Consider the following 27,526-nt stretch of genomic DNA (forward strand, 5'->3'; position numbering starts at 1 on the left):
TATTTAATAAATTCTAGCAATAAATCGATATGTCGTCTTGTGATACCGCATAGACGATGTGCTTTAAGGGCTCGTGAGGCTCCATGCCATTTATCAGCCACGACTTGATATATTTAGATATATTTAGACTACGTGCTTAAGGTAATAACGGCCGACGTTCTGCAAATACTAAAAAAAAAAAGTTTGCGGCTATAGAGGGCTTGCAAATCTTAGATACATCTCCAGATTCGTCCACACCTGACCTGACGCCAAGCGAGAAATTCGGCTGTGGCGTTAAGAAACAGGTCACAATGCTCAGATCATGTAACAAACACTGTAAATGGGCGAGAACATCCAAAAACGGTAGCATTAATGCAAGATTCATGCGAGTATTCCCTGTAACACACATAATACTATGGTAGACATCCGCCGTTTACGATGCCTGATCTACCCCGTCTAAGCACAAGGCGAGGCAAGGCAAGGTAAAAAAAAGTAAGGTTAGGGTTAAAAGCAACCTTAAATACCGGCATTTGTCACTGATCGCTTGACGAGGCGAGCCCGCTAGAAGCCCGTCTATTTAAGCATACGGAAGACTCCGGCAAGAAGTCAAAAACCGGGCTGAGGCGAAAGTGTCCAGGGCCGGCTTACACGGGGTGTTACATGTAATACAAGGAGAATTGTGAGGCTTGCAAGAAACTGACCACAAAAACTGACCACAAGGTCGATATTTACAAGGTTATATCTTGACCGGTCCTGCTTTGATAATACCTTACCTAATAGTAATACTACTACGAATACTACGGGCTACTACGGGCTACTACACGCGAGTTTGCGAATAAATATGTATGGATAATGTAGGTATGAATAAAATTTAAATAAGCTCAATAGAATACGACATGAAAGGAGAAATGGGCAACACTTTCGTACGAATAAGCGTTGGTCAGTATATTACCTTATACATGTATTCATCATGTAACCCTACGTACATCTAAGGTTGGAAGTGTACGGATCCGTACATTAGTGTAAATACCGGGGTTAGGTACATGTTTAGTGTAACTTTTAGCGTAAAACGTAAAAGCACATGTGAGGTTAGGTAGGGTACATGTACCGACGTATACTGCGGATGGTCTGCCCCTCCTTGGACTAACTCCGCAGCCCCTCCCGTCGAACTCGCCCTACGCTCCTCCAGTCATAATCTTCGCAACTTCGATGTCTTTCCCTATTTCGACATAATTGTCGACCCCTCCAGTCCAGTCCAGTTCCAGTCTCCAGTCCAGTCTCCTCTAAGCTTTTTGCAATCCGAAACCCTTGTCGTAGATACATGGTCAAATTATACGATGGAATGTTTCAGGAGCGTGATGAGGATGATGAGAGGAACTTGTCGACGTTAATGTACTCTACATATTACATGTAACTACATAACATTTCGCAAAGTCGGGTTTACCTAGGTAGTTAGATGAGGTCATCCTCATTCCCCGTTCCCCATTTCCCCCCCAGCTGGTCGGCGCTGACCCGGCAGAGTGATTCTGGAAAATTACGGTACTTAGGTGATTTATATTTATACTACCTTATGTGCCTTATGTGCCTTATATATATGTACCTCATAAGGTATGTGACGAAGTTTCTGCTACCCTATTGCAGTGCTCCTTCAATTCCCCGAACCCCCAGTTTTCCGCCTTAGTTGAAACGTCTAAATATGAGAGATCGACTTGCCTAATCGGGTTGATCTTGAAACATTGCCGACAAGGGCTGCGAGAAGGCGAAACAATACGATGTCTAGCCCGTCTAGCCCATCTAGCCTGTCTTTCCTTCTACTGGCTGACCAACTTGGCTCCCATTGCCCAATTGCCCAGCCGCTTTTTCTACTTTCTACTTTTCTACTTTCCGCGAAGCCAAATTGGTTTTTTATTATCCAACATAACCGAAGTTACTTAGGATACTTATGTCATGTACAGTTGAGCCGTCGGTCCCGAGACACGACGCTCTTAGGCATCATGTTTGAAAATGGAATTTTCGTCAAGGTCAGAAAAACCCCCTCAGGAGATGATAGGTACCGTTTTCCCCCTTAGGTAAGGGACGCAATACCCAATACGCAATACCCAATATCGGTAGCCACGCGGCCGCAGAAACCTCAAAGTATATGTATTACTATTGTTCGTATTTTCTTACCTACCTAACCTAGACTGACTCTAGGTAAAAATGTTGATCTTCCAAAGAGGAAGTCAGCTGCCAAGCTTGCTAGGATTGTTTGTCTCCGTTGCGCGTGCGCGTTATTTACACGATTTACACGATTGCGAGATCGGGAATATGTATTCACAGCTGACACTGTTGGGAATCTTACATAGTACGGGTTGGTTACAGGTTACAGGACAAGACGAGCCCCTTGTTATGAGGTAAAATGGTAGACCCCGCCATGGTGCATCATACTTGTTTTTCTTGCTTGTCTATGTTGCCATGTTGCCATGTTGCTATGTTGCTCTATGGGGATCATACTGTAAGTACGTCAGTTGGTACGATGTCTTCGTAAAGGTTCTGCTACACGCGTAACATTTCGATATAGAATCACACACTATACACTAGTATAGCGATCTCTATACGCATACGCAATACGCATATATGTATAATTTCTAAGGTAGGGTATATAGGTATGTTACATTGCGCATAATTCCCAAACGGCGTACATATATCATACCCTGATACACTAAGTGGGATCGAAACTCGTTGCATACTTAGCCATCTCACGTCTATCTTTCTTGTCGAGGGCCTTGAGGTCTCCCCATGCAGACTACTTACACATACGTATATACATCCGTCGGTACATATGCCTGCATATGTATGCTAGACTGGAAGACCCGGCGACGATTCCGTACAGTAACGCACAGTATAGAATACTTGTAAACTAGAGGGCTCCTCACGGTTTCGTATTGTATAATGCATACAGTACTCTTGCTGCGCTAACACTACTTGGGAGACTCGACTTGTACATGATGTATGCCGTATGTAAATGTATTCTACCTATGGATGTTCATAGGTATTCTGTAGAGATGTTTACATACATAGCCACACGCACATACGCACCCACCCAGACAGACAGACAAGAACAAACAACAGCATACCTGTTAAGAGGTATGTATTTGGGTATTTACGAAGACTTCTGCCAGATGTGGACTTTTCCTCTAAGGACCAGGGATATATTAGCTAAGTTGGGTACATATTCGTACATAATATGTCTGATGCACTACTCCTCTTAATCCCTTCTCGCGACATGACTCGAGAAGCGCTTGTGGACTTTTTTTTTTCTTTCGGCTGGTCAAGCGAGCAACCTCCTGCTAGGACTTATTAACCATATGTTACCTTATGTATTAGTATTGTATTCTTCCACTCAGCCCGTAAACCCTGGACTCTTCTCTATCAGGTCTAGACATGGTTTACGGGTTGTAACTAAGTACATTACTCGTCTACTTCAAGCAATTGAACTCCACTTTTCAGCTGCTGACGCTACTATTTCCAAGCCTGGAATGTACATACTGTAATGTACTTGCCCCTTTCGATCTTATTCAATTGTTTAGTACCAACGGTCTCTGCCGAGTTTCCCTTCTTATATACATTTTTTTTTTTTACGTATAGTTATCATACTTCACATAGTACATACCCTCGCCATCCATAACAGATAAATACATGTTATATATGGTAGAATACATAAGTATTAACTATAGTATTTATACATAGTAACTAGCTCTTTCTTAGGTACGTACGTATTGCCTATATCCGTCCCGTGTATCAATTATAGATTTACATATACCTAATGGTTTATCTACAGTAAAACACACACTTACAAAGCGCCACTTTCTGAGAAGAGAAAAAATAGAGAGAAAAAGTGAGAAGAAGAAAAAAAAAAGATCTTCCGGGTTCTAGATCTTCTCGCGAGAATTCTCCTGCGCCGTCCTATCCCCAGTCTCGAACTCTTCTTGACACGTCTTACAGCAGAAAAGCGTCTGTTTATTAGTTTTCGTCCCATCTGCCCACATATGCGCCGTGCAGTCTTGTTCTTAGACTCCACTCTTCAATCCATCCACATTCTGTCTTTTCTACTTTCTCTCTCACACTGTTACTTAGTCAAGCAAGCAAAGCACCATACTTACTTAAGGCAAGCTGGCTGCTAGGTAGCCGCTTTGCCAATACTTCCACACACCCCCACCACTCGTTGATTCGTTCGTCACTCTTGCATCCTCCTTCACATTCTTTTTTCCGACGTCGAGGATCGACCCTGCATGGTAACTCTTTCACCCCCGGTTTGTGTCTTCCTTCCATACTCGAGTTCGAAACGGGGTAGGTCAAGTCTCTCTACCACTACGTATTTACAATGTACTATAAAAGAGGTTCTACTGCAAAAAGATACTTCACTAGCCCTATAAGCACTCCCGTCCCAAGGTCGGACCAGTAACCCTGCCCTACCGTGAAAAGACAAGGGCCTGTTAACCCTGGAAGGAAAGAGAGAAAAGAGGAAAAGAAAAAAAATTAATAGAGAGAGCAAGGACAGGCCAGGTTGATTTTTTAAATCTGTACTTACCAGCTCGATCAGCCTCGTCACTATGGTGGTGTGAAAAGAAGGCTTCCCCTCCCCTCCTCGTCTACCCCCCCGGGCACGCCTCGTTAACTCTTCAGCCACTCTTCAAACCTCTACTTCGAGCTAACATTCCGTAGCTAGACACTCTAGTTCTTCTCGAGGTTATTTGCTAGTCAGCTTTCTCTTTTACATACCTCGGTTTCTTATTATATTCTCGAAACTGAGAAATTTGACCACTTAACAACTACTTAACTTTGTTACCAACGCTTCCTTAACCTCATCCTAACATGCCTGGACCATACTCTCTTTGACAGCGAGTGCTTCCTTTTGCTGACTCGGACGGTTACTACTACTAGCTTTACGTAAATCGGCCAACTGAGCTATCCTGTTCGGACCAGCTTTCTAAATTCTTTACTCCCAAATAGTCTCATTCCTTCCTATCCGGTCTTCTACAAGCTTCTTGTATGAAATCTTCTAGATACGTGCGTACGCATACTACTTTCAGATAAGCCAGGCCCTCGTTTTACTCCACACCCAGAACGACGTCTACTTTCCGCTTCGGGCATTGCCTAAATCGGCTACAAGTGGCAGAAACTAGTCTATCAGCTCACAATATCGTCCCGTTCCAAGATCTTCCTACTTGGTGCTTCCCGACACCTAGAGCTGCCTTGGGCACCGATCCTCCCATAGAGGGCCAGGGTCCTTCGACTGCTGCTGTGTCGGCGCATGTCCAGTTACTACGCCCAAAATACCACGCAACAAACTACTACAGTTCCCCCCAGTTGATCCTTTTGGAATTACTACCCATGTGTTTGGCATCGACCTTCAAATGAGGCTGGGCTTTGGGATCCAACAGTTCCACAAACCCCGATCGTATCCTGTCCCCTCTCTACTAAGTTGGCCGTCCCATCCAACTTTCTTATGCAAAGGTTATTCACCACCTCTTGTTCCGTATACACAACCACCACCACCATCATCACCACTGCCACTGCCACTGTCACTGCCACCTTGCTTCTTTCTAACCCTTAGCCCTTAGCATGCGTCCCCATGCTGCCGCCTAGTTCCTCTTCATGTCTTCTATCGAGATGATGCTCACAGCCAAGCAGCCAGTTCAACACGGGTACCGGCCTGTCCATGATCTACCGACGCCGCCTCGATCCTCGCCCCCCTTGAGTGTTCAGGACTCTTTGCAAAAGACGTTTGTAGCTCTTCCGCAGAATCAGAGTCCATCTACCAAGCCCATGTCAGCACCTCATCGTGGTCTGCCTCTCCCGGCAGCCATGACACTAGCTCAACCGCCGCCGCCGCCGGCTCCTGGTCCACCTCACCCACCAGCTCCGGGACCGCCTTTACATTCTCAGGGAGCGCCAGCTCCTTCTCCGCATAGTCAGACGCTTGGTTCGTTACCAGCGCCCCCTCCTCAACATCAGGGTTCTGAAGATGCGATGAGAAGCTGGTTGGCGGCCAAAACCGAAGAGGAAAAGAGGAAACAGGAAGAAGAAAAGACGCGGCAGGAAACGTTACGTTTGGAACAGAGAAAACTGGAGTACGATATGCTCCGGACGTCTTTAGATCGGGGTATACCACCGCCGATGGTGCCTGTTGTTTTCGCAGGAATGAGCGGCGGAACGCTATCGCAGGTGGCCCTCGAATGGGCGCAACAGTATTTGATGCCGCAGCAGGCGCACGCAGCGCAGATTATGCCAGCCCAGGGGGCTTTATCACCGGAGGCTCGAAGAGAGTCCCAGCAGTACGGGGGGCAGCAGTATGGTGTCCCGTCGACACCAGGATCGGCACCAGGTGCTCAAGCGAGTTTTATGCCCTACCAAGGGCCTAGCTCACCAAGACACAGGGCGCACACGTTGAGTATGGGCGGAGCTGTAGGAAGACCCTTGGGGAGTTCAGCTCTTCCGCGACTAAGTACAGGAGAAGGGGCTGCTGGACCGCCTGGAATACCTCATCCAGCACACGTGCTCGCGCAGCAACAGCATCAACAACAACAGCAACAACAACCGCAACAAGATACTCAGTCCCCGTCGATATATTTTCACCATTGGCAACCCCCGACCACTCAAGGAGGCTCTAATCAGCCAGGAACGCCTTCTGGTTTGTCAAAATCCAAAACGAGCAGGTAGAAACATGTCTGGCTAATGTTGCCTCTTGGCAATTAATAGAATCGCCTAAGAAACGAAAAGCGACGGGTCCCCAGCAAGCGCCGCCTCCGCCGAGCCAAGCGCGATTTAGATCTCCGTCTTTCGGTCAGCACGGGGGATCTTCGACATTATCAAATCCGCCTCCCGGTCGACGGCGAGGTCATTCGCGACAGAGGAGCGACGTCTCATCTTACCGGTCTACGGGACGCGGTCGAATTGAACCATTTGGTCCGCACCGGGGACTTTCACCAGGCCTTGGCCCGTCAAGGGAAAGCGGATTAGGCGAATCGTCACAGCAATCCAGGAGCGGCGCACACACAGTCTCGTCGTTATTAGCAGACCAGCCTTCACCACGATACGCGTCAGAAATGAGAGCGCAGCAGAGCGAGCACGAGCGACGAAATTCCCCGGCGACTTCGGATGAAAGGTCGCGCGGTGGAGCGACAAGGATAGGATCAGGAGGACCCGGACGAGAAAATGATTAAGGATAAAAATGATTTTTTTAAAGACATACGTGTTATGGTTATTGGAAGTCCGTCCGTGTTTCAGCCTCTGGGGTGGGTTCTAAAAACAACAAATTTTTTTTACCAATCTCTGGAAGTGTGAGCCCTACTCTCACGACAATATCGATTTATTGCTCAAGATCATCATGGGACAACTTTTTTTTAGTGCGCTATGATTTAACTAGCAAGAGGGGGGTGTTTTGCTTCCCTCGAAAATTAGCCATCTAAGCCTCGATTGGGACGAAAAGCGATATTACGAGCGCGCCACGCGGATTCTAAGCACATTCAACAAGCATAGCGCACAGCACAGCACGATCTAGGATAAGATGCGGTTCGACTACGATTTTTCATCTGGAATTTCACTGTAACTAATAGCTCTCATCATCTGTACTAAACCATCCACCTGCATACACATTTACATTTAGGAAGGGGGGGCGAGGGTCATGAAGACGACGGGTTTAAAAAGCATATATTTCTACGGTATGGAGAAATAGGCTCGGGGAAAAGAGGACCTGGAGTTTCTGGGCGTGCCGGACAAACACAAACAATTTTTTCTGTCATCATCAACATCAACATCATCATCATTAACATTAACATCATCGTCATCGTCACCGTCATCGCCATCATCGTCATTTAAGGGAATACGCATGAAGCCCTGTACAATACAATAGATACCATGTGAAAAAAGGGGATAAGGCGTCTAGAGTTTCGGAGACAAATAAGAAGACTAGGTTTGGAGTTTTATTTTTATACTTGGGGAATTCTTTTTTTTTTTTTTTTTTCATGTCCCATGCAACACTGTAAAATATACATATAGCTGAGTTCTAAAGCATTATAACATAACGATCGTCTCATCTCCCGTCGCGGCTTCGTTACACTACCTTGTAAGGTATTACTCGAGGAGCTCTTATTTAATATTTCTTCCCGAGAGGAGTACAGTCAGCTCGGCGTAGCTAGGGGTTTAGGCATGCAATATAACGACCCGTTGAAGCCTCATGCAGAGACGCCAGAGAAAGAGACAGTGTACTAGGTTTAGGTTAGGTTAGATTAGGTAGTTACGCGCGTTTTAATATATATCTACATAAATATGGACATTAGGTAGGTAGGTAGGTACCTATCAGTTCTTTTCCGCTACTACATGCCTACGCCCAGGGCGTTCGTATTTGCCCGTCCTGCGTAGGTATACTTTACCTCTACCTACTTAGGTAATTTACCTAATTTATTTTATATTTATTAGGTACGGTAGCTAGGTAAGTAGGCCCACTTGCGACGGCCGACGGGGGGGTTCCGTCCAATGGATCCCGCGAAGGGGGATCGGAGAATTGATGATTTGTCGAGGGGGGAGCGGGTGACGGTGACGGTGACACGGGCAAGGGCTCGAGAATGTCGGCACGACAGCTTTGTTGCTGCCGTCGGGATGAGCAGTTAGGTATGTATGTATGTATGTATGTACATAGTAGCGATGAGTTTAATTTAGGGCGTTTTTTTTGTGCGTCGTGTTGCACGGCAGGGAATAGGCGAATAGGTAGGTAGATGACTTGGGGTGGCCGGTATGTATGTAGAAGGAGAGAGCGAACTTAGGTAGCTACCTTACTTAGCTTCGCTTGGAGTTGCACTTTGAGAATTGGGTTTTTGGGCTTTTGGGTCGAGTGACCCCCCGGGGGCCAAGAATGAGAATGTGGTCTTGCTTGCCCGAACTTAGGTAGGTAGACTAGACAGGACAGGACAGGGTAGGACAGGGAGGCGCGATATACGGCCGCCTAGGTGTGCGACCTAGCGCAGTTACCTACCTACCTACCTTACATACCTATCGTCACCGTGCGCGGTATGTAGGGTTAGGTTAGGTTTAGGTAGGTTAGGTACTTACTTCCCTATATAGGTAGATACATACCTAATCTAAAGTATGTAGGTACCTCCTTCTATCTATCTAGTTATTCCTAATTTCTACATATTGCGCAGTATAAGAGGAGATAATATGCGAGTAAGGTTAGGTACCTAGCCAGGGGGAGCAGATCAGACCAGAGCAGACCAGAGAGAAAGGTTGTCTGGAAAAGGAAACGAAACGAAAGGGTCGAATTGGGAAAAATACCCGCGCGCCAGACGGCTAAGTCGTTGGCCAGCGTGTGATTCGCGCCCACACGCGCTCCAGCCGCTGGCCTGATCAAGCGATGCAACGACGTGACATCTAAACGCCCTCGCTCGTTTCCCTCCCCCCCTTCCCCCCTTATCCCTCGTGGGGGAAAGGTAGGAATGGGGGGGGGGACGGGGGGTTGCTTTGTCTATCTGGGATTGAATTTCGTTTCTCATCGCACGGCTGACGACGCAGCTACGCAACTCCGTCCCGAGAACAGAACAGAACAGAACAGGCAATATTACGGCTGACAATAACCCTCGTCTGGATGATATTCTGCTCGATTTGGGTGTTGCCTGCTGGCTATTATTAGCGCGTGCAGTGAGAGAGAAGCGCGGGAGGTACTGTGGTAACGGAGTCGCATCCATCTCATCTCCATGGCTGCGGTTGTCGCCTCTATGCTCACGTGGACTGTTGGTTGTACATATGGGGTAAGGTAGAAAGCTGTGTATGGTCTGGGGACTTGACGGATGGGTAAAGGTAAGATGGAGAAGACTAGGATGAGGTAGATCCGTTGTCGATCGCGAAGTCGTAAGTTCTTAAACCCAGTTAGTAGGTTAGTCAGTCAGTCAGTCACGAGATGGCTTCCACTTCGCTTACTAGTACGTCGATAGCAATGTGGTTTAGGTATATCAAGACAAATAAGCTAACATTCTTTGATAGCACCAGACTCTTTTCACGGCCACCCCTAGTAATTTAACCTCTTTAGGTTTGAAGATGGGTTGTCTTGGTCGAAAGGGAATAGAGCACGGCATCCACAGTGCCGATGGTTGACCCCCCTCATCCATTACATCTGCACTGAGATGCGTCAACTGCCTATCCCGCCAAATGGGAAGCTTTCCTGGTTCTAGGTTAGGTAGCCACCGGAATACCCACGACCCGGCAGTGCTACCGTATCTGGGATCGACTGACTCATCGAATGGGTAGACGGACCATCTGTGTGGGAAGTCCCCCTAAAAGCAGAAGGGGGTTCTAGCTACATCGCGATTGGAGATATTCCAAATCTTGCGAATCCTCCGACTACACATCTGACTACATTACACACTTACTTGAATTGGGTGCCTATATGCATACTTATCTGCAGAGGTCGGTCATTTGTTGTTTTTTTTTGTTGTTGTTTGTTTATTGACGTCTCCTACTCCCAATAATATAGCCGCTGCCGCCGCCGCTACTACTATAGGAATGCATGATGACTTGCAGTAGCGCTATACCATGAAGACACGCTGCTCAGGGAATTTGGGATGGCACGTCGCTGATCTAGACCCCCTTCGGGTACAGCTCTGCTGACTGCCTCTGGTCCCAAACCGACTGGCTACTTTCTCTCGCCAACAGAAACCGCATCTTCTGCCTCTAATTAGGCAGAGGTCTTACTTGGCTGGGACGGAAACAATACGACTCGTCAGGAGAGTAGCCCAAATCTCGCGCGCGATCTTAGCCTATCTAGATATATATGTATGTATTATGTATGTATATGTATATGTGTGTATCAACCCGCGAGGTGCAATACCCAGATATGTACGGGCTAAGGTAGTATTTCCTTTTCTGCTTGACGCATACATTAGGTATGTATTATGCACTGCGGCGGAGTGGAGAGGACCCAGCTTAGCTTTCCCAGGCTTTGGTAGAACAGCTCGCGACCACAACTCTCACCGAGGAAGTTCGAACTCGCGGCACAGTCGGCTTCCTTTTTTTTCCCCGCGTGTAAGTCAAGTAGGTAACAACAGCAACTAATGTACGTAGGTGGGCGCCTCTCCTCTCCAGCGTTCGAACGCTTCGCGGTGGTTGGCCGGCCATTCTCCGCCCGGGCTGGACGCGACGCGGCCGTATAGGCGGCCTGCCTCCTCTTTCCTTTTCTTACCTACCTCCTATATACCCCTATGCCCCTATATATACCTATATAACTTCCATGTATACTAGGAATTAATGTACCTAGGTATATATCTATATACCCATACATACCTACATATACGTATTATACATATACATACATACATATATGTAAGTACGAACGTTAGCAGAAACCAAGAACCCACGCAACAGTGTCCCAGATGCGCAGAGCAAGCATCTGCGCTGCGACGCTGACTGCATTTTTCGCTCGTTCCATGCGCGCAGGTAGGTAGATATGTAACTAGCAAGCAAGCAAGCTAGTATCGTCCGTGTTCTCATTTGACGGTACGATGCTCCGCGGTAGATTAGGGGGAGTAGATGGAAAAGGGAAAAAAAAAACCTGGACGCGAAACATGAAGCCAAGCTTTTCGCGGCTTAATACTATGTCAGATTAATATCTATGAAACACCGCGTGCATGGCGCCCGATGCGACGCCCGATGCGACGGTACTTTTACGGTTTATATGTCTGGGCGTCTGTCTAGATGTCTGTCCGCTTGCCCACCTCCGGCGGCGTTGAGGGGAGGAGGATGAAATGATGGGAAGCCAGGTAGGTTAGCTATACCAGCTCGGCTGTCCTCGACCCGATGGGATATGGGCTGATAGACTAACTAACTGACTAACTGACTGACTGACTGAGTACGTAAACAAACAAAACAGATCGACATTTATACATACATTAGATTAGGTACGCTACGGGTTGCGGAACCCAACTGATCGTCGAGCTCGTGCGCGAATAAGACGACGCGGGACCCGCGAGTGGTTCGGGGACGACTTCAGCCGATAATGCGCCGCGGTATTGCCCTGCCAATAACCAGTTTTTCCCGCGAAGAGGCTCAGCAAAGCTTGATTTCGTCCTCTTTTTCTTTTTCGGCTGTAAGAGAGGCCCGTGGACCGTTGCTATGGGGTAGATAGAAGTAGTCGGATGGATGATCTGGTGGCTGACTGCACGTCACATGCGAAACGACGCAACGCAACGCTGTTGTCGCCCGACGAGTATGTAGGCATTATATGATACTCCTCTAGTCTCTCTCTCTTCGTCAATCCCGCCACCACTACCACCAACACCACCACCACCGAGGCTGTGACGAAACGACGGTCGGGTGGGTGGATGGATTGAAAGATTGGGGGTCTGTCCCGCACGCACCCCACGAGCAACTTCACATCAGGAGTGTAGTGTGTGTACTAGCTATCTCCGGGAGAGCTCCGCCCGCCCGCCGGCTGGATCGCTCAGCTCAGCTGAGCTGGGCGATCTCTGCCCATTCCTGCCTATTCGGGAAGGGGTAAGGTGTTCCGGATCGGGACGTGCTGAGTAGGGCAGGGTCAATGTCATGTCATGTCATGTCAAGACGATGCAATACCTAGCGCCAACGGGCTAACTTTGGACGTAGGTACGAACATGTAATTTTATTTCTGCTAGCGGGAGCGGGAGCGGGAGCGATGGATTCGTCTCGAGAAGACCATGTGTTTTATGCGGGCTGCGCGTAGGAATCGGAATCGGAATCCTGAAAGCCCACTTGTGCCACCGCGAGGCGTCTCGGACAACGTCATTAGGGATCCTTCTGGACGACGGCGTCATTATTTGGTCTGAATAGGGTCATGAAAGGCGAGGAGATGTTGGTATGTTTTATTTTGTTTTGGGCTTGTGGCGCGTTGATGCGTTGTCTTTTTGGGGGCTGGTATCGTTGACTCACCTCGTAGAAGTTTATTATCTTGTGGCTTTGGTTTTGGCACTCCTCCTTCTTGATCAGGTATGTTCCTAGTAGGTTGTAAATGCTGGTACGGATATGGGGATCAGCTTTACTGGTCTATGGCGCGAAACGCTGGAGTGCATATGAGTCACCTTGGATGAGGCCTCACAGATTGATTATACCGTATAGCTTGCTACTTGACTTATATGATATTACTACGGAAAGAAGCGTATAGATGATGCATGTTACAGATTCTTGATGCCAATATAGAGTTATAGATGTTAAATCTCATGCTAACTACCTAAACTAACAGGCGAATATCCTTAGCAAGGAAATACATAGTATCAGTCCTTTTAGTTTCCTCGTTACATAGCAAGACAGTGATCTCATCCCAATTTTTTGCACAGCCCTCGTCCCCATTGACATTGGCCGTCCTATCTATCTATCTACCTTACATATAATTCATCTGCCTTACGAGCCCTCCGCCGAGCTTGATCCTGAATCACATGCTGCTCTGACGGAACACCCGCCTTCCACCTGTACGTGGAAGCAACGTGCTCGTCGAGCGGGCCGGTCTGTCCCGGCTTCTGGTAGAAGTTCTCCCGGTACGTGCCCCCGGGCACCGCGTAGTCGTCCCAGAACAAGCCCCGGCTTCGCAGCTCGGGGAGCAGAAGCGAGATGATGTCCTTGAAGGACTGGGGGAAGAGTGCGTATGCCTGGGTAGAGTTAGTTAGTTAGTTCGCTTTGTGAGCGAGAGTCGCGGCGGCGTTGTAGTTGTCGTGTCTGGTAGGTAGCTTAACTGGGGGGAGGGAGGAAGGGGGACGGGGGAGGTTACTTACAAAGTTAAATCCGTCAACGTCGGCTTCGTCAACCCAGGTCTCGAGTCCGTCTGCTACTTGCGACGGCGTCCCGACGAATAGGGGTCCGTTGCCGCCGAGGGCGATGTGCTCTGCTATCGTGTGTTTGGTCCACTTTGCTGTCTTGGGCGAGAATCTGGCAAAGCCTTCGACGGTGGATCTGGACTAGATTTAGTACCAAGATGAAAAAAAAGGGGGAGGGGAGGGAAAGGGGGGGTGTATTGTATTGTTGCGCTTACCGCACCGCATTGCTCTCCACGTGTCTCAATTCCTCTTCGTCCCCGTACTTGTCAAGATCGATGCCCGTCCATCCGCCGAATAGAGCCAGAGCCCCTTCGTGCGAGGCGTATTTCCGGTAGTCGGCCAGCTTGGCCTGCGCTTCTTCTTCCGTCCGTCCTAGGATCGGCGTCACCAGCGCCAGGACCTTGATGTTCGACGGGTCTCGGCCGTACGCGGTCTTGGCGAGCTCCCGCACCTCGGCTATGTTCTTCGCGCAGACTTCCGGCGCGTGGGCCGATACGAAGATGGCCTCGGCGTGCTGGGCCGCGAACTGCTTCCCGGCGCGAGACGTGCCGGCTTGCAGGAGCAGCGGCGTTCGCTGCGGGCTCGGCTGGCAGATGTGCGGGCCGGGGACGGTGAAGAACTTGCCTTGGTGGTTTATCGCCCGTACTAGGTCCGGCTGCGTGTAGATGCCCGACTGCCGGTCTAGCTTTACGGCGTCGTCCCGCCAGGACGACTCTAGAAGCTTGTAGATGACCTTGAGGTATTCCTCGGCTTGTGCGTAGCGATCGTCATGCTAGTTATTTGCAAATATTAGAAAGAAGTTTTGTTTTACCTATTCATATAGTTTAGGTACCTAACCAGGAGACGGGTGGTCTTACTTTTGGCTGCTCTGTAAAGCCTAGGTTCTTCGCGGCCGAGTCGAGGTAGCTTGTTACGACCTAAGCCAGCCCCTATTTAGCTTACCATCCAAGTAACTGTATGGTTATAGAGGAGTTTTATCTTACATTCCAGCCTAATCTATTTACACGAAATTAGTATTATAAGTTATAACTATATCGTTTGAAGATGAAAAAAAAAAAAAAAAAAAAAAAAAAACATACCGTCCTTTAGATAAATGATCTACCGTCGACAAGCGCCTGGCGAAATGATACGGCTGCTCGTACGTAGTCGAAGCCGTGACGCCAAACCCAATGCTCTCAGTCGCCGCCGCCATGGCGGAAATTACAGAAAGGGGTTCATTAGTCGGCCATTGGGCTCCGGATATCTTTGCGGGATCTAGGGAATCCCTATAGACGTCGTACCCCCCTGTCGTCGGAATCAGTAAGCTGTCTGTCTGACCCATATCGGCTGAATGCTATGTATATTATCGTACCGAGGACATCGGCAATGAAGATGCCGTGGAACTTCCCCTTCTCAAGCAGCTTCGCTAACTCGACCCAGTGGGATACTTCGTTGAAGCGCCACGACTCGTCGTCTGGGTGCCTCCACAGACCCGGCGATTGATGCCCGCTGGCTAAGAGAGGTGGTGTAAGCCGGTCAAGGTCGTTCTATGACGAATTGGATTTTACTTACCCATCATTACGAAGGCATTGAGCACGAGGCTCTTCTTCGGCTTTGCGTCGCTGCTCATATTTCACGTATGTATGTATGTAATGTATGTATGTGTCTAACCTAGGTACCCTTACTAATTCAACACGTAATAGTTGATTCATCAATAATGGCCCGGATATATTTCTTAACATACCTAACCTAGGTATGTATGTAGATATACGGCTATATCAAAAACCAGCTCATCCCATCCCGTCTCCGAGGGCCGGCGGAGTAGCCCGCCACTAGCTACTACGCGATATCACGTCAATACCGGAATGGCGCATATACCATAGCGTTCCGACGTGCTTGGCTGTGATCACGCAACACGACCGGTTCGATCACGCAATAGAGCTTAGGCGGGGTTGTCCAACCAATATCATTGGGTTACGCCGCCATGTTTTATTGCGCGCCGGTGAAGGAGACGTCAAAGCAAGGCGGGGAAGAGACACTTATTGGGCTGGCGCCCTAATTGTATAAGTCGGACTGGCAGAGTAGCACACCGAGTACTATAGAATTTTTGGAACGGGGTAAATTTTTTTTATCGCGCTTTGGCCTCACCGTTGGTTGGAGAGATCTCTTCCTAACAGGTAGAATTAATAGGGTGGGTTATACTACATCACTAACCCAGATACATCTTGACTGATCGATCGGAAATGTTAATTATTTCATACTATAAGCTACCTTAATGGCTCAGTTGAGAGATAAGATTCGATGAGCAAGCATACTTGGTCATCTCATTCCTTAGCCGGCTCCGTCTCCTGGTATGGTGGCTCTTCCTGGTATCTCTCGTACTTATACTTAGACCCGACATGGTCATCCCTAAGCCCCTTTTGACCCTTCCCGTATACCCTCTCCCGAGCAGTTAGAGTCTCTCCTTCGGGCAGGGGATCGGGATAAATCCCACGTCGCCTTAGCTCTGGAATCAAAAGATCGACCACGTCCTCAAACGACCCAGGAGTGGTCACGTAACCGATATTGAACCCATCCAAGTCCCCTTCTTCTATCCAGCGCTCCAGGTCGTCCGCTACGGTTTGAGGGGATCCAATACCTACGGGGCCGAGACCACCTATCGACGCTTTCTGGGCGATGACGCGGGGCGTCCACTTGGGGATGTCTCTGCTCGTAGTCGTGAACGCGTCTAAGATACTGCGCACCTTATGAGCCTCCAGCGAGTCTGCTGCGGTGATCTCTTGGTCCAGAGGGATCTTGGATAGATCGATTCCGGTCCAGCCGCTGACCAGAACGAGGCCGCCGACGACCGAGCCGTATTTCAGCAGCTCTTCGTATTTCGCGTGCGCCTCCTCGTCGGTGGGCGCGACGACGGGGGTGTAAGTCGCGAAGAACTTGAGCGAGCGCGGGTCCCGGCCTTTAGAAGCAGCTAGCTCCCTGATCTTGGCGATCTTGGGCCGGAGGACGGACGCAGAGTGGGAGGAGACGAAGATGGCTTCCGCGTGCGTCGCTGCGAATTCAGAGCCGGCGGCAGAGGTCCCGGCTTGGAATAGAAACGGGGTTCTCTGCGGAGACGGGTCGACAATGTGCTTTGTGTTCAGAGTGAAGTACTTCCCTTTGTGATTAATCGTGCGAATCTTATCCGGATCCGCGTAGGTGTCATTTTCTGGATCAGGGGAGATTGCATCGTCTGCCCACGATCCCTCCCAGAGCCTGTATACATACGCTTTTTGAGTTTCACTGCGCCACTGAAATGAAAATACTGATTGGTAATAACATACTTGTAGAGTACTTTCAAATATTCGTCGGCCTGAAGATATCGCTCGTCATGATCGATAGGGGTATCAAGGCCAATGGCTTTAAAGGCCGCCTTTTTCCAAGAAGTGACGATATTCCAACCAAATCGTCCCCCGGTGAAGTGATCTAACGTGGAAAACCGTTTTGCTAATAGAAAAGGGGGCTCAAACGAGGTTGAAGCAGTAATGGCGAAAGAGAGATTTTTCGTTACGGCAGCCATTGCCGCGATGGGCTATGATATAATAGTTTAGCTTTAGTTTCTTCATGTTTAACTAGTCTTCGATGCTGATAGACATAGACCTACTATAGTCGGATCCGTCACGGGCCATTGTGCGGCTCTTCTGATACAATTGTCAAGGCTTCCCTCATAGGTGTCGTAGCCTCCGTACGTATCTGCGAGGAACAAGGCATTGAACCCTCCTCTGTCTAGCAATTTTGCTAACTCTAGCCAATAGTCAAGGTTGCGTTTCGTAGCTGACTTATCAGCGGGATTCTAATGTACTGTTTAGCTATATACCTCGGCGTAAAATATATGGAAACTCACTTTCCATTGGCCCGGTGAGAGATGGCCAATGGTTGACATATCAAATGCATTTAGCAGAATCTGCTTCTTACCCTCTGAAGAAGCCATTTTCAACAGTGGTTAACTATTTGTAAATTTTGAGAAAATACTCTTTAGATATTGTCTTCAAAAACAAAAAAAAAAAAAAAAGAACGAGGTCGCAATTTAGATTATATTCACAACATTATAAATGAACTTAACTATTAGTAACTATGAACAACTCTCCGCTCATACGTCAGAAATCCCATTCCGGCATTTGACCGATATTGATGTGACGATAAAAGTTGGCCTAGAATTCTAGCCGCAAGCATGATTGCTACCCGGACGTCCTATCGCGGAGGTGCAAAGACGCGGGGGCTATTGCGTGCTTCGCCTATAGGAGATGTGGTAGGTCGACCACACACATTTAGTCTATTGATAACGCGTTTCAAGATAACTTCAGTCTCATAGATATAAGTCGTCGGTTCTGACCGGTTGAGTGTCAATGTCTTAGGTACTTATTACACTCATAACCGGTCAGGCTTTTGTTGCTTTCGTCGTATAAGTGTGATCCAATTATTTTCCAACATGACTACCGAAGGCTTAGAGCAAGCCGTCAGTACCAATGGATCAAAACTATCCTCACCAGAGCAAGGCAGCTCGGAAAATCCAACCAATGGCGTGAAAGTGCCTATAGTTGAGAGCGTGAAAGAAAAGATCGAGCCGCTACTCAAGGAACCAAAGTTTGGTAATTATCCCACACCAACACTTAAGCTTGAACAGCGCCATATCGACGAACCGAGGCAACTAAGAGTTGCCGTCGTTGGCGCGGGAATTTCAGGTGTGCTGGCTGGCATAATTCTTCCTCCAAAGGTTCCTAACCTGAAGTTGACTATATTCGAGAAAAATGCCGACGTGGTGAGTAAACAATATTGATACCTATACTCAAAATATAATATACCTAGGCAATTCCGCTAACTAGCTACAGGGCGGTACGTGGTTTGAAAACATCTACCCAGGGGTCAGATGTGACGTTCCGGCGCACGTCTACCAGACCAGCTTTTCACCAAACATTAACTGGTCAGAGCAGTTCGCGCAGGGCCGCGAGATCAGGGACTACTGGCAAGGGCTGGCGCGGAAGTACGATGTGTACCAGTATCTGAAATTCTCCCAAAAGGTCGAAGAGCTGAGCTGGGACGAGAAGAAATCCGTATGGAACGTAAAAACGCATAATCTCAGCACGGGAGAGACGTCCAGTGAGGAGTTTGACTTTGTGCTGACTGCCATCGGCCGCTTCAACGCCTGGAAGCTGCCCGATTACCCTGGGATAAAGGACTTCAAAGGTCTTCTTCGACATGCCTCCAACTGGGATCCCAATTTCGACCCTGCAGGAAAACGAGTTGCGATCATCGGCAACGGGGCAAGCGGCATACAGCTTACAGCCAACATCCAGAAGCACGTCAAGCACCTAGACCACTATGCCCGAAATAAGACCTGGGTTACGGCATCATTCGCAGGCGATGCCACTTCCATCGAACCCATCCCCATATCCCCCGAGCTCCGGGAGTCGTTCAAAGATCCCAACGAATACGTCAAGTGGAGAAAGGAGCTAGAATCCAAATACTGGCGGGGCTTCTCGAGCTGGCTCAAGGGATCCGAGCTCAACGAAAAGTCTCGCGAGGAGTTCGCCGAGCTTATGAGGAAACGCGTAGCCAGGAAGCCCGAACTCATCGATAGAATCATCCCCGACTTCTCGCCCCACTGCCGACGCCTCACGCCCGGACCCAACTACTTCGAGGCCATCACGGAAGACAACGTGGACTACATCCAGACGCCGATAAAGCGCTTCACCGAAACCGGCATCGAGACGACCGACGGCGCGCACCGGGAGGTGGACGCGATATTCTGCGCGACGGGCGCGAACAGGGACATGGTGCCGCCGTTCAGCATCCTGGCGCACGGCAGAGACCTGTCGAAGCTGTGGGAGCGGGACGGCGAGTACGGGTTCCCGTACACGTACCTCGGGGCGGGGACGCCGGGGTTCCCGAACCTGGGGTTCATCCACGGGCCGCACGGGTCGGGGCGGTCGGGGACGGTGCCGCACAGCGTGGAGGTGCAGGTGACGTTCTACGCGAAGCTGCTGCGCAAGGTGGCGCGCGAGGGCATCCGGACCGTGCAGCCGTCGAAAAAGGCGGCCGACGACTTCGTCCAGTACTCGGACGCCTTCTTCGCGACCACGGTGCTCTCGGAGAACTGCAGCTCCTGGTATAACAGCGGGCGTCCGGGCAGCAGGATACACGGGCTGTGGCCGGGCAGCGCGGCCCACGTGACGATTGTTTACCGCGACCCGCGGTGGGAGGACTGGGAGTACGAGTACCTCTCCGACAGCGGCAATAGGCTTGCTTGGTACTTCGGCGTCGGGTCGACGTTGAAGGAGCAGGATTTAAGCGAGGATATCGTGCCGTATATTAGGGACCCGGCTACGATCGACTTGCGGGATTTGCACGAGAGCTGGTGGGATCTGCCTTGAGGAGGGTTTGGCATATTCTTTAGGTTAGGGGATATTACATGAAGCCAGCCTGTCTTAGCCCTGATAATATATATACACGTCGAAGTTGATAGTCCTCTTTGGTACGTCTTTGTAGAGAATGAATCCTCTTATTAGGTACTGCTCTCAATTGCAATGGGAAGGCCCAGTTATAAACGGTAGCCGTATACTCCGTAGGCTCGTCTGTAGAGCTATTTCTACTGAATGGCAATCTTGATATAGTAATAAATGCATCCATATTACCTGTCTATATGCCATAGGGTATACTACCGAATTCCTAAACCACAACCATAACCACAACTACAAACCCCTATCCTTATCCTCTTCACAAACCAAACCAAACCAAACCCTCCCCAATGCTCAACACCCAAACACCAATACCAATACCAACATCAACATCAACACCAACAACCCCCTACCGCCCCGACTCCTCCCTAGACCTCCTCTCCCTCTCCCAAATCCACAACGCAGTCGCAACCGCCATAACCGCCCACCTCTCCCCCAACACCCCGCTAGCCCCCGACCCCAAAAACCGAAACCGCATTTTCTTCGTCAGACTCATATTCGCCCACGCCCACACCGCCACCACCTCCCTACCGTCCCCCGCCGTCGCGCCCCCCGTAAACACCGGCTGCTGCCCCCCTCCTCTCCCACCACCACTTCCTCCTCCGCTTCCCCCCAACCCGCTCGGCGCATCCGTCCTCATCCGAACCAACTTCCACCCACTCGCCCTACCCCCCAACGCCTCCACCGCATCGCCCCTCGACCTCCTCCACTCAAACGCCTCTCTCCTCCCCGTCCCCCCTCCCACCCCAATTCCCACCCCAACTCCCACCCCCACCCCCGTCTCAATAACAAACGAAAACACCCCCCCACCCCCCATCGAAAACCCCGGCGTCTCAACCCGTTCCTCCGCGCGCGGCGCCCCCGACCCAGAGACGGCCGGCAACGTAACCGTGAGATCGAGCGCGCGGCCCAAGCGCGCGACGACCGCCAGAGGGGGGGTATGGTCGCCCGGGCCGCTGTGCAGGATTACATCCGGGCGGGAGGAGTAGGTGGGGGAGGTGGTGACGGCGTATAGGGGGGTCGATTGGTGCGTGCCGATGTGGTAGTGTCGGCGGCTTTCGATGTACATGTTGAATGCGGGGGGGAACTGGCGGGGGATTTGGGGGAGGGGAGTTGGTTGTTGTTGTTGTTGTTGTTGTTGGTGTTGTTGTGGGGGTGTGAAAGGGGGAGGAGGCGCTTGGGTAGTTGCGGTTGGTGGTGGTGATGATGCCGCGCCGTGTGTTCGATGTTCAGAGTATGGAGGCGGGTCGTCGTTTTTTTTCGCTTCTTTGGCGTGAGAGGCCATAGTAATTGTAGAAAAAAGAAAATTTGGTGGTGGTGGTGGTGGTGGTGATTTACCAGTAAAACAACACCCTCAAAATAATCGCTACTGTGTAAATGAAAAGGGGGTTTGAAGGTGATACACAAGTACCCAGATAGATCGAAATAAAGAAGCCTTAGATACTTAGGTTAAGGTTTCAAATCCCCAGATCAACTAATTCATGAGCGAATAATGAGGTAACTAGAGGTAGGTAAATAACTATCTCATAAAAGTAATCGTAAGAGGAATTCCTCTTTATACGCTCCGCTCCTTCGCTTCCTTCCTTTGTCGCGAGGAATATATATCCTATTAACGTAGGCACCTAACCTATATATATATGTTAGGTACTCTTACCGAATGCGACCAGCTGATATCAATCATCGAGGCTGAGCTCTTATTCTTACATTATGTACTGTACCTATCAAAACCAAGTACATGTGTATCCGTCCACCCACTCCTCCCCCCATATCGAACGACATTCCAGTTCCTCAGCTGACCATCGCCACGACGTCGAACAGCGTAGGTAGGTAGATTAACTGTGTAATGCAAACAAGGCCGTCTGCCAACAACGTGGGAAAGTTAGCCGAGCCGGGCATCCAGTGCCGTGGAATCGTGCTATATTTCCAAACTAGGAAGATCCCTGGCCGCTCCTAGGCTTGGGTTGCAGATCAGATGGTTACACCGAAATGATTGGGGAAGACAGCATGTCTATCCTCATAGCCGGGATTATCTATCAGCCTTACCACGTACGTCATGCTTATATTAATAATCTCAAACAGTAAATTCAAACACAAGCAAATTCGATTCAGTCAAATAAATACGATAAAGTCAAATAATATCGAGGGAAGGTAAATTAGGTATATCAAATTCATACTATCGTAGGGTAATATGAAGTCTAGAACAAGCAAACAAGCAAGTACTAGACGCTCGTGTAAAGGGGGGGGTATAGTTAGTACGACCTCGGCGAGGTTCGTACCATGAAGTTCCGTAATTAAATATGTATAATGTAATGTAGTAAGTAGTAGTAACGATAAGCCGGCGTAGTAACCGGTCTTCCGCAGTCCGTGAACAATCCATTCGAATGCGTAGGGGGTATAATGCGAAGAACCATCCATCAGCGTCTCCAGAGCTTCCGCCTCGTAGCCCGGACAAAAGGCGAAATAACCAGCGCTCCTCCGAAGCACAAAGGAAATCGGATGCTAAATCAGACCCTTGTCGCGGTCTAGGCGATGTAGGTTATTGTAAATTAGATAGGTAGCCAACGTAGCGGTTGGCCTGCAAACCGGTATCACGGATTTCCTCCGAATCCCCCTCTCCCTACCGGAAAATCCCATCTCGGCGCAAGTTTAAGAAAAGTGGCGTATAGTGCCGCAAGTAGGCTTAGGAGTCTGTGAAGAACTTTGGATCCTGGTCAGGTGATGCATCAAAAAGGCGATCTAGCCTCCTAGGTCTTCTGTTTGCTCTCATGCCGTCTATACTCCAGTTGAACGAGGTCCATAAATCCTTGCTCATCCTTAATAGGAACCCAGGAAGTAAGAGACTTCATAGCGTTTTCAAAGTCGGAATCTAGCAGCGTTGGCCGGAGCGTATCAATAATAGCGAGACTAGTTGCGTGGAGGATCTCGAGTCCCTTAGACGACGGTTCTGGAACAGCTTTGGTCGGTGACGCGGAGCCGTCCGTCGGCTCTGGCGAAGAACCGAGTAGGATAAATGCGTCCCATACGCGGAGCTGGACAGGAAATGGTATCGATAAGTTGAAGAGGGTTAGATACCACTTAGTAGCATACGCCGTCGGGTCAATACAAAGCTCAGTCTAGTAAAATATTAGTCGAGATCAAGTCAGATAGGAGCAATTGTGAACCTACAAGTTTCGAAGCGACGTCTCTACTAGCTAGCCAATCGTTTTCGAAATCTTTCAGAGCCTCTATGAGCGCCACAAATCCAGAACCATACATCCGATTGAGACCACGATACTTCCACAGTCGCACCAGCATTACGAAGCACATCTCCTCGTCGAAATAGCTTAGGAAAGTTGCTGCCAGCGGAGCCATGCCCTGGACGTAGCCCGTGTCGGGATAATAAAGGGACAAGGCGTGCAGTACTCGGAAAAGCAATCGCTGGCCACCACGGTATCTCCGTCTGAACATAATATGTTGATTAATTGTCCTGGGCACGTCCAAATCGATTTGTCCGTCGTCGGGAGATGGTTCCTCGGCGAGCCGGTGGTAATCGGCCTTGATTTCCTCCTCGGTAGCAAACGGTTCGCTGCTAGCCTTGGCAGCGGTGGAGAGGAACGAATACCAAGCTGCCGCTCGCCAACAATCAGGGATACCCTTCCATACGCGTTTGACTAGCTTCGGGTGCTTCTGATCAAAATCAAACACCATACCTTGACCGTCCTCGCCTACTTTAATCACCGTAGCCATCTTTAACCACTTCTCAGCGCGCTGCGTCTCCTTCAGCTTCGACTCGGCTAGCTTCCTCTCAGCCGACCCGTCCTCGGTAAGATGCGACAAGCCTGGGTGTGTTGCAAGGATATCCCCAGCTTCATCTAGTAATCTCCTGTCCCTGTTATGCGGCAATAAATTTGTGGCTTGGCGAAAGGTAGTCGAAAGAGCGGAACGATGCGACGCCGTAGACAATTCCGACGCCTGTGTGTTTAAAGAGCGTACTGACATCTTCCTCCTGGGGCCGCTCCTGACTCTTAACGAATGTGATGCCGTTTCTTTCCGACCCAGAACGTTTCGCTGTTTGCGCATCGAAAAATGAACAGACGTAGTAGTTCCGGTTGGCGACGACGGCCGCGAATCTTGCGGCTGTTGAACTGCAATGAAACCGTAACGATCGACATCTTCAACCTGCACTCCTTCCCAATCTTCGATTCCTCCTGCCAACTCATATTCGCGCCTCACGTCGTTATCTTGTGGCGACGAAGTAGAAACCGAGATTGGAGTAGGGTGTCCAGCCTGGTCGTTTGACCTATAAGAGAGGCGACTTGTTAGCATTATCAAAGGTAAAAAAAGTTGGATATATAAGGAAACCGTACGCATCATTCGCATTTTCTTCTGACGGGTCTTCTGCTGAGGGCTGGATACGCTCATCAATCGACGAGTGTCTCGCGCCCTCTTCCCACTTGACACCTTCTCCGGATTCATAGAGCGATCTCACCTTTTGAGATTCCTTCTCCGCCTCAGCAGATATAACCCGAACACTAGGAGGTAACCGACGCGGTGTGGGCGGTGTGCTGGTCAAGGCGTCGTCGGTAGCCCCTGAGAATTTGGCGGGTTCATTAGCGCTCGCGCCGACAGTGATAGCAGCATCGGGAACCTTTTCGCGCGTCGGTGCTAAAGGAAAAGCGCGTGGTTGAACAGGTTGAATAGGTCGATCGGCGGCAGCGGTTCCATTATTGATGATGCCGTGTTGTTCGGCCATCTTAGGCGGATTCCTGTTGGATTTGGTGCGCGAATGCTTGGCGCCAAAAATGAGGCTACCACGCTTGGAGAAGGACAGCTGGGTCATAAAGTCATCTTCTAACAAGCTCTCGGTGGGGATAGTGGTTGAAATAATTGGAGAATCATGGGGGTCAGGTACTGGTGACAATCTGCCGCTAGGGGATTTAGGCGCCGATTCGTTCTGTCCGTTTAGTGGGTAGCGGTAACCGGGGTTTTCAATAGTGCACGGTACCCCATCATTTCCTGATTTCTTCCGTAATCGCCTCATCTTTGAAAAAGACGATTTGGATGAGTTAGATCGCAAACTAAAACTTCTTGCAAACCTTTTGGAAAAATTAGAAGGTGGAGTGTTTGGTGATGTTGGTGAAACAGTATCACCGTCCGAAAGAGCTGGTGAAGGAGCGCTAGCCCTGCTGTTGGATTCGCTTACTCGTTCCTCTTGACGTGAATATAGAGAAGGAGATGCAGAACGAGTTGTCAATTGGAGGGGTTTAATTTCGCCAAATTTCTTAACATTTTCGTAGGTAAATGGATCTTCGTCGTCCGTCTCGCTATCCTCGCGAATGGTCCACGAGCTAGAAGGAGTAGTCGGCGAATGACAGGAATCTCGCTTTCTCACATCTACTAGCGTTCGTGGACTGCTGATAGTTCTCAGCGCCGGGTGCTGTTCAGTAGGAGGGGCAGGACGTGGAGGCGGTACGACGATGGGAATACGAGCTGTATTGCACGAAATAGGACGCGGTGGCGGGCGACGAGAGGATCGAGGTGGTGGTATTGGTATAGGTGGCTCTGCCTGGACGGTTTGGTCATACCGGAACGCTACCAACTTAGAGTCATCTCTGAAAGGAACAAGACTTGAGGACCTGCTCTTAGTTCGGCCATTTGTTGTCTTGGGGGGTGCTGGCGGTGCTATGTATGGTACCGCGTGTGGTGTAACTCCGAACATTGTGGCTGACTGGGTGTTGTTGCTGTGTTGTTTTTTTGTCTTGTGCTAAAGGAATATAATCCGCCTGCGTCTGCAATGATTTGATTTTCGCGCAATTAGCGATATCGTGCTTGGTGTAACAACGATTGGGTGAGCTGTCAGTAACCGTGGTAGGGCTTGACAAGCACCTTTTGACAAGCACTTTTTTATTCTCCTTCGCCCTTTCGAATCTCAACTCGAAAATAATGGTGAAATATGTACAACCCGTGCGTGTCAAGCCTCTTCCACCCACTTACACGACTATAAGTAAGTAGTTATATGTTAGCGCAATTCGCTTCTAGGGCAAGGGGCAAGGGGGGGGAGAGTTGTCAGGGAAGAGTCAATTAACGAAAAGAGACAATGAATGTATATGAACGTATATCGAAGCGAAGCGGAAATATGGGTCAAAATACAGCTCAGCAGACTCTAGCCAAGGTCCGTTGAGGCTTCTGACTCGTACCTTCTTTTCGATAGATATGTGAAAACTCAATTTATTGACTTAAGAAACGAATCGGGAAGTTCTAGGCCGTTAGTCACTTACACCAAGGACGCCGTGGTTGTTAAACAAGCGTATCTCTACCGAATATGTATACCTTTTGGGTATATAGGTACCTCTTATATTACTCACTTTTCAATTCGTCTTCTTTTCTTTTTTTTTTCTCTATACAAATTCACTAGCCGGGGGGTCGGTTACTTTTAATATGTTTGTCTGTCTTGGGTACCTATATATTCTTTTTGGGCCACGGCTCATCTGATCTGACCAGTATGCAAGCGGGTTTGTCGTGGCGGAAGCGAATTCCATTAGCACCGTGGCCCATGGCCGGGTAGTACTACATAGCTACGGGGGGTACGGGAATTCTATTTTTCTTTTCACTAGGACCCTGAAGGCGTCAATAGAAGCCATGCACATCATCAACTTACAACCACCATTACCGTTTCTCCCAATTGGCTAGGATCAGAGACATGGTTTCCACTTCTTCCCAACTTGGCCCGCTTCGATTTTTTAGCATTGGTCAAACCGCGGCACTTTTCTATCCTAGACCGACAATCCAAGGCCGGAGCGGTCACGCACCGTTCTTTTGTTTGTCTTGTTTCTAACTGGTCATTCTAATGTTCTAATGGACTTATCCCATGTTACTTGAAGGGGGATGTCTAAGGTAGCGGTCTACTTATTACATTACTTAACCGAGCGTACGTTACGTAGTTTTGTCTACCTGCCCAATCCACTAGGTTAAGTCACTTGTTAAGACTAGATATCCTACATATACATACTTAATTCTAAGTCTTGACTCTTTTCTACATACCTTAACCTTAGGTAATGCATGCATAGAGTCATCCGACCTTATACTACAGCAACCGGCTTTTATAAGGGCAAGACTAACACCATGTGGATGTATAAGTGCCCACAAACATAGATTCAATATAAAGGAAAGTCTGGAATCTCGTTCGCCGACCCCGATTTTTAGTCCCGTCGTCCCCGCAAAGCTCCTCTACATAGTATACACTCCATTACCAAGTGGGTTACGGCAGCTGGAGCTTCTCGAAGTTGA

At 49.1% G+C, this 27,526-nt stretch overlaps 6 protein-coding genes across 6 annotated transcripts; 2 read left to right on the plus strand and 4 right to left on the minus strand.

Annotated features, from left to right (window-relative positions):
* Positions 1–5,631: 5,631 nt before the first annotated feature.
* Positions 5,632–6,981, plus strand: GL218_00134 (uncharacterized protein; the record flags this gene model as incomplete). The annotated part of the gene is made up of 3 exons (XM_033576547.1): positions 5,632–6,412; positions 6,468–6,652; positions 6,721–6,981. 3 exons carry the CDS (start codon positions 5,632–5,634, stop codon positions 6,979–6,981), a joined length of 1,227 nt encoding a protein of 408 aa, XP_033441556.1.
* A 6,374-nt stretch (positions 6,982–13,355) lies between these two features.
* GL218_00135 (Dimethyl-sulfide monooxygenase) lies at positions 13,356–15,399 on the minus strand (the record flags this gene model as incomplete). The annotated part of the gene is made up of 8 exons (XM_033576548.1): positions 13,356–13,625; positions 13,749–13,926; positions 14,006–14,562; positions 14,648–14,707; positions 14,774–14,786; positions 14,870–15,074; positions 15,142–15,282; positions 15,342–15,399. The coding sequence occupies 8 exons, from the start codon at positions 15,397–15,399 to the stop codon at positions 13,356–13,358; spliced, it is 1,482 nt and encodes a 493-aa protein (XP_033441557.1).
* A 694-nt stretch (positions 15,400–16,093) lies between these two features.
* GL218_00136 (Dimethyl-sulfide monooxygenase) lies at positions 16,094–17,736 on the minus strand (the record flags this gene model as incomplete). Its single annotated transcript, XM_033576549.1, has 4 exons — positions 16,094–17,021; positions 17,090–17,337; positions 17,410–17,598; positions 17,650–17,736. 4 exons carry the CDS (start codon positions 17,734–17,736, stop codon positions 16,094–16,096), a joined length of 1,452 nt encoding a protein of 483 aa, XP_033441558.1.
* A 498-nt stretch (positions 17,737–18,234) lies between these two features.
* On the plus strand, positions 18,235–20,176 carry GL218_00137 (putative sterigmatocystin biosynthesis monooxygenase stcW; the record flags this gene model as incomplete). Its single annotated transcript, XM_033576550.1, has 2 exons — positions 18,235–18,564; positions 18,635–20,176. The coding sequence occupies 2 exons, from the start codon at positions 18,235–18,237 to the stop codon at positions 20,174–20,176; spliced, it is 1,872 nt and encodes a 623-aa protein (XP_033441559.1).
* Positions 20,177–20,609: 433 nt separating this feature from the next.
* Positions 20,610–21,545, minus strand: GL218_00138 (uncharacterized protein; the record flags this gene model as incomplete). The annotated part of the gene is made up of 1 exon (XM_033576551.1): positions 20,610–21,545. The coding sequence occupies one exon, from the start codon at positions 21,543–21,545 to the stop codon at positions 20,610–20,612; it is 936 nt and encodes a 311-aa protein (XP_033441599.1).
* Positions 21,546–23,004: 1,459 nt separating this feature from the next.
* Positions 23,005–25,958, minus strand: GL218_00139 (uncharacterized protein; the record flags this gene model as incomplete). The annotated part of the gene is made up of 6 exons (XM_033576552.1): positions 23,005–23,373; positions 23,426–24,122; positions 24,184–24,285; positions 24,336–24,539; positions 24,607–25,193; positions 25,443–25,958. The coding sequence occupies 6 exons, from the start codon at positions 25,956–25,958 to the stop codon at positions 23,005–23,007; spliced, it is 2,475 nt and encodes an 824-aa protein (XP_033441600.1).
* Positions 25,959–27,526: the final 1,568 nt, after the last annotated feature.

This window comes from Daldinia childiae, assembly GCF_008694065.1.
Source record: "Daldinia childiae strain JS-1345 chromosome Unknown Scaffold1, whole genome shotgun sequence".
In the NCBI taxonomy this organism is placed as follows: Eukaryota; Fungi; Ascomycota; class Sordariomycetes; order Xylariales; family Hypoxylaceae; genus Daldinia; species Daldinia childiae.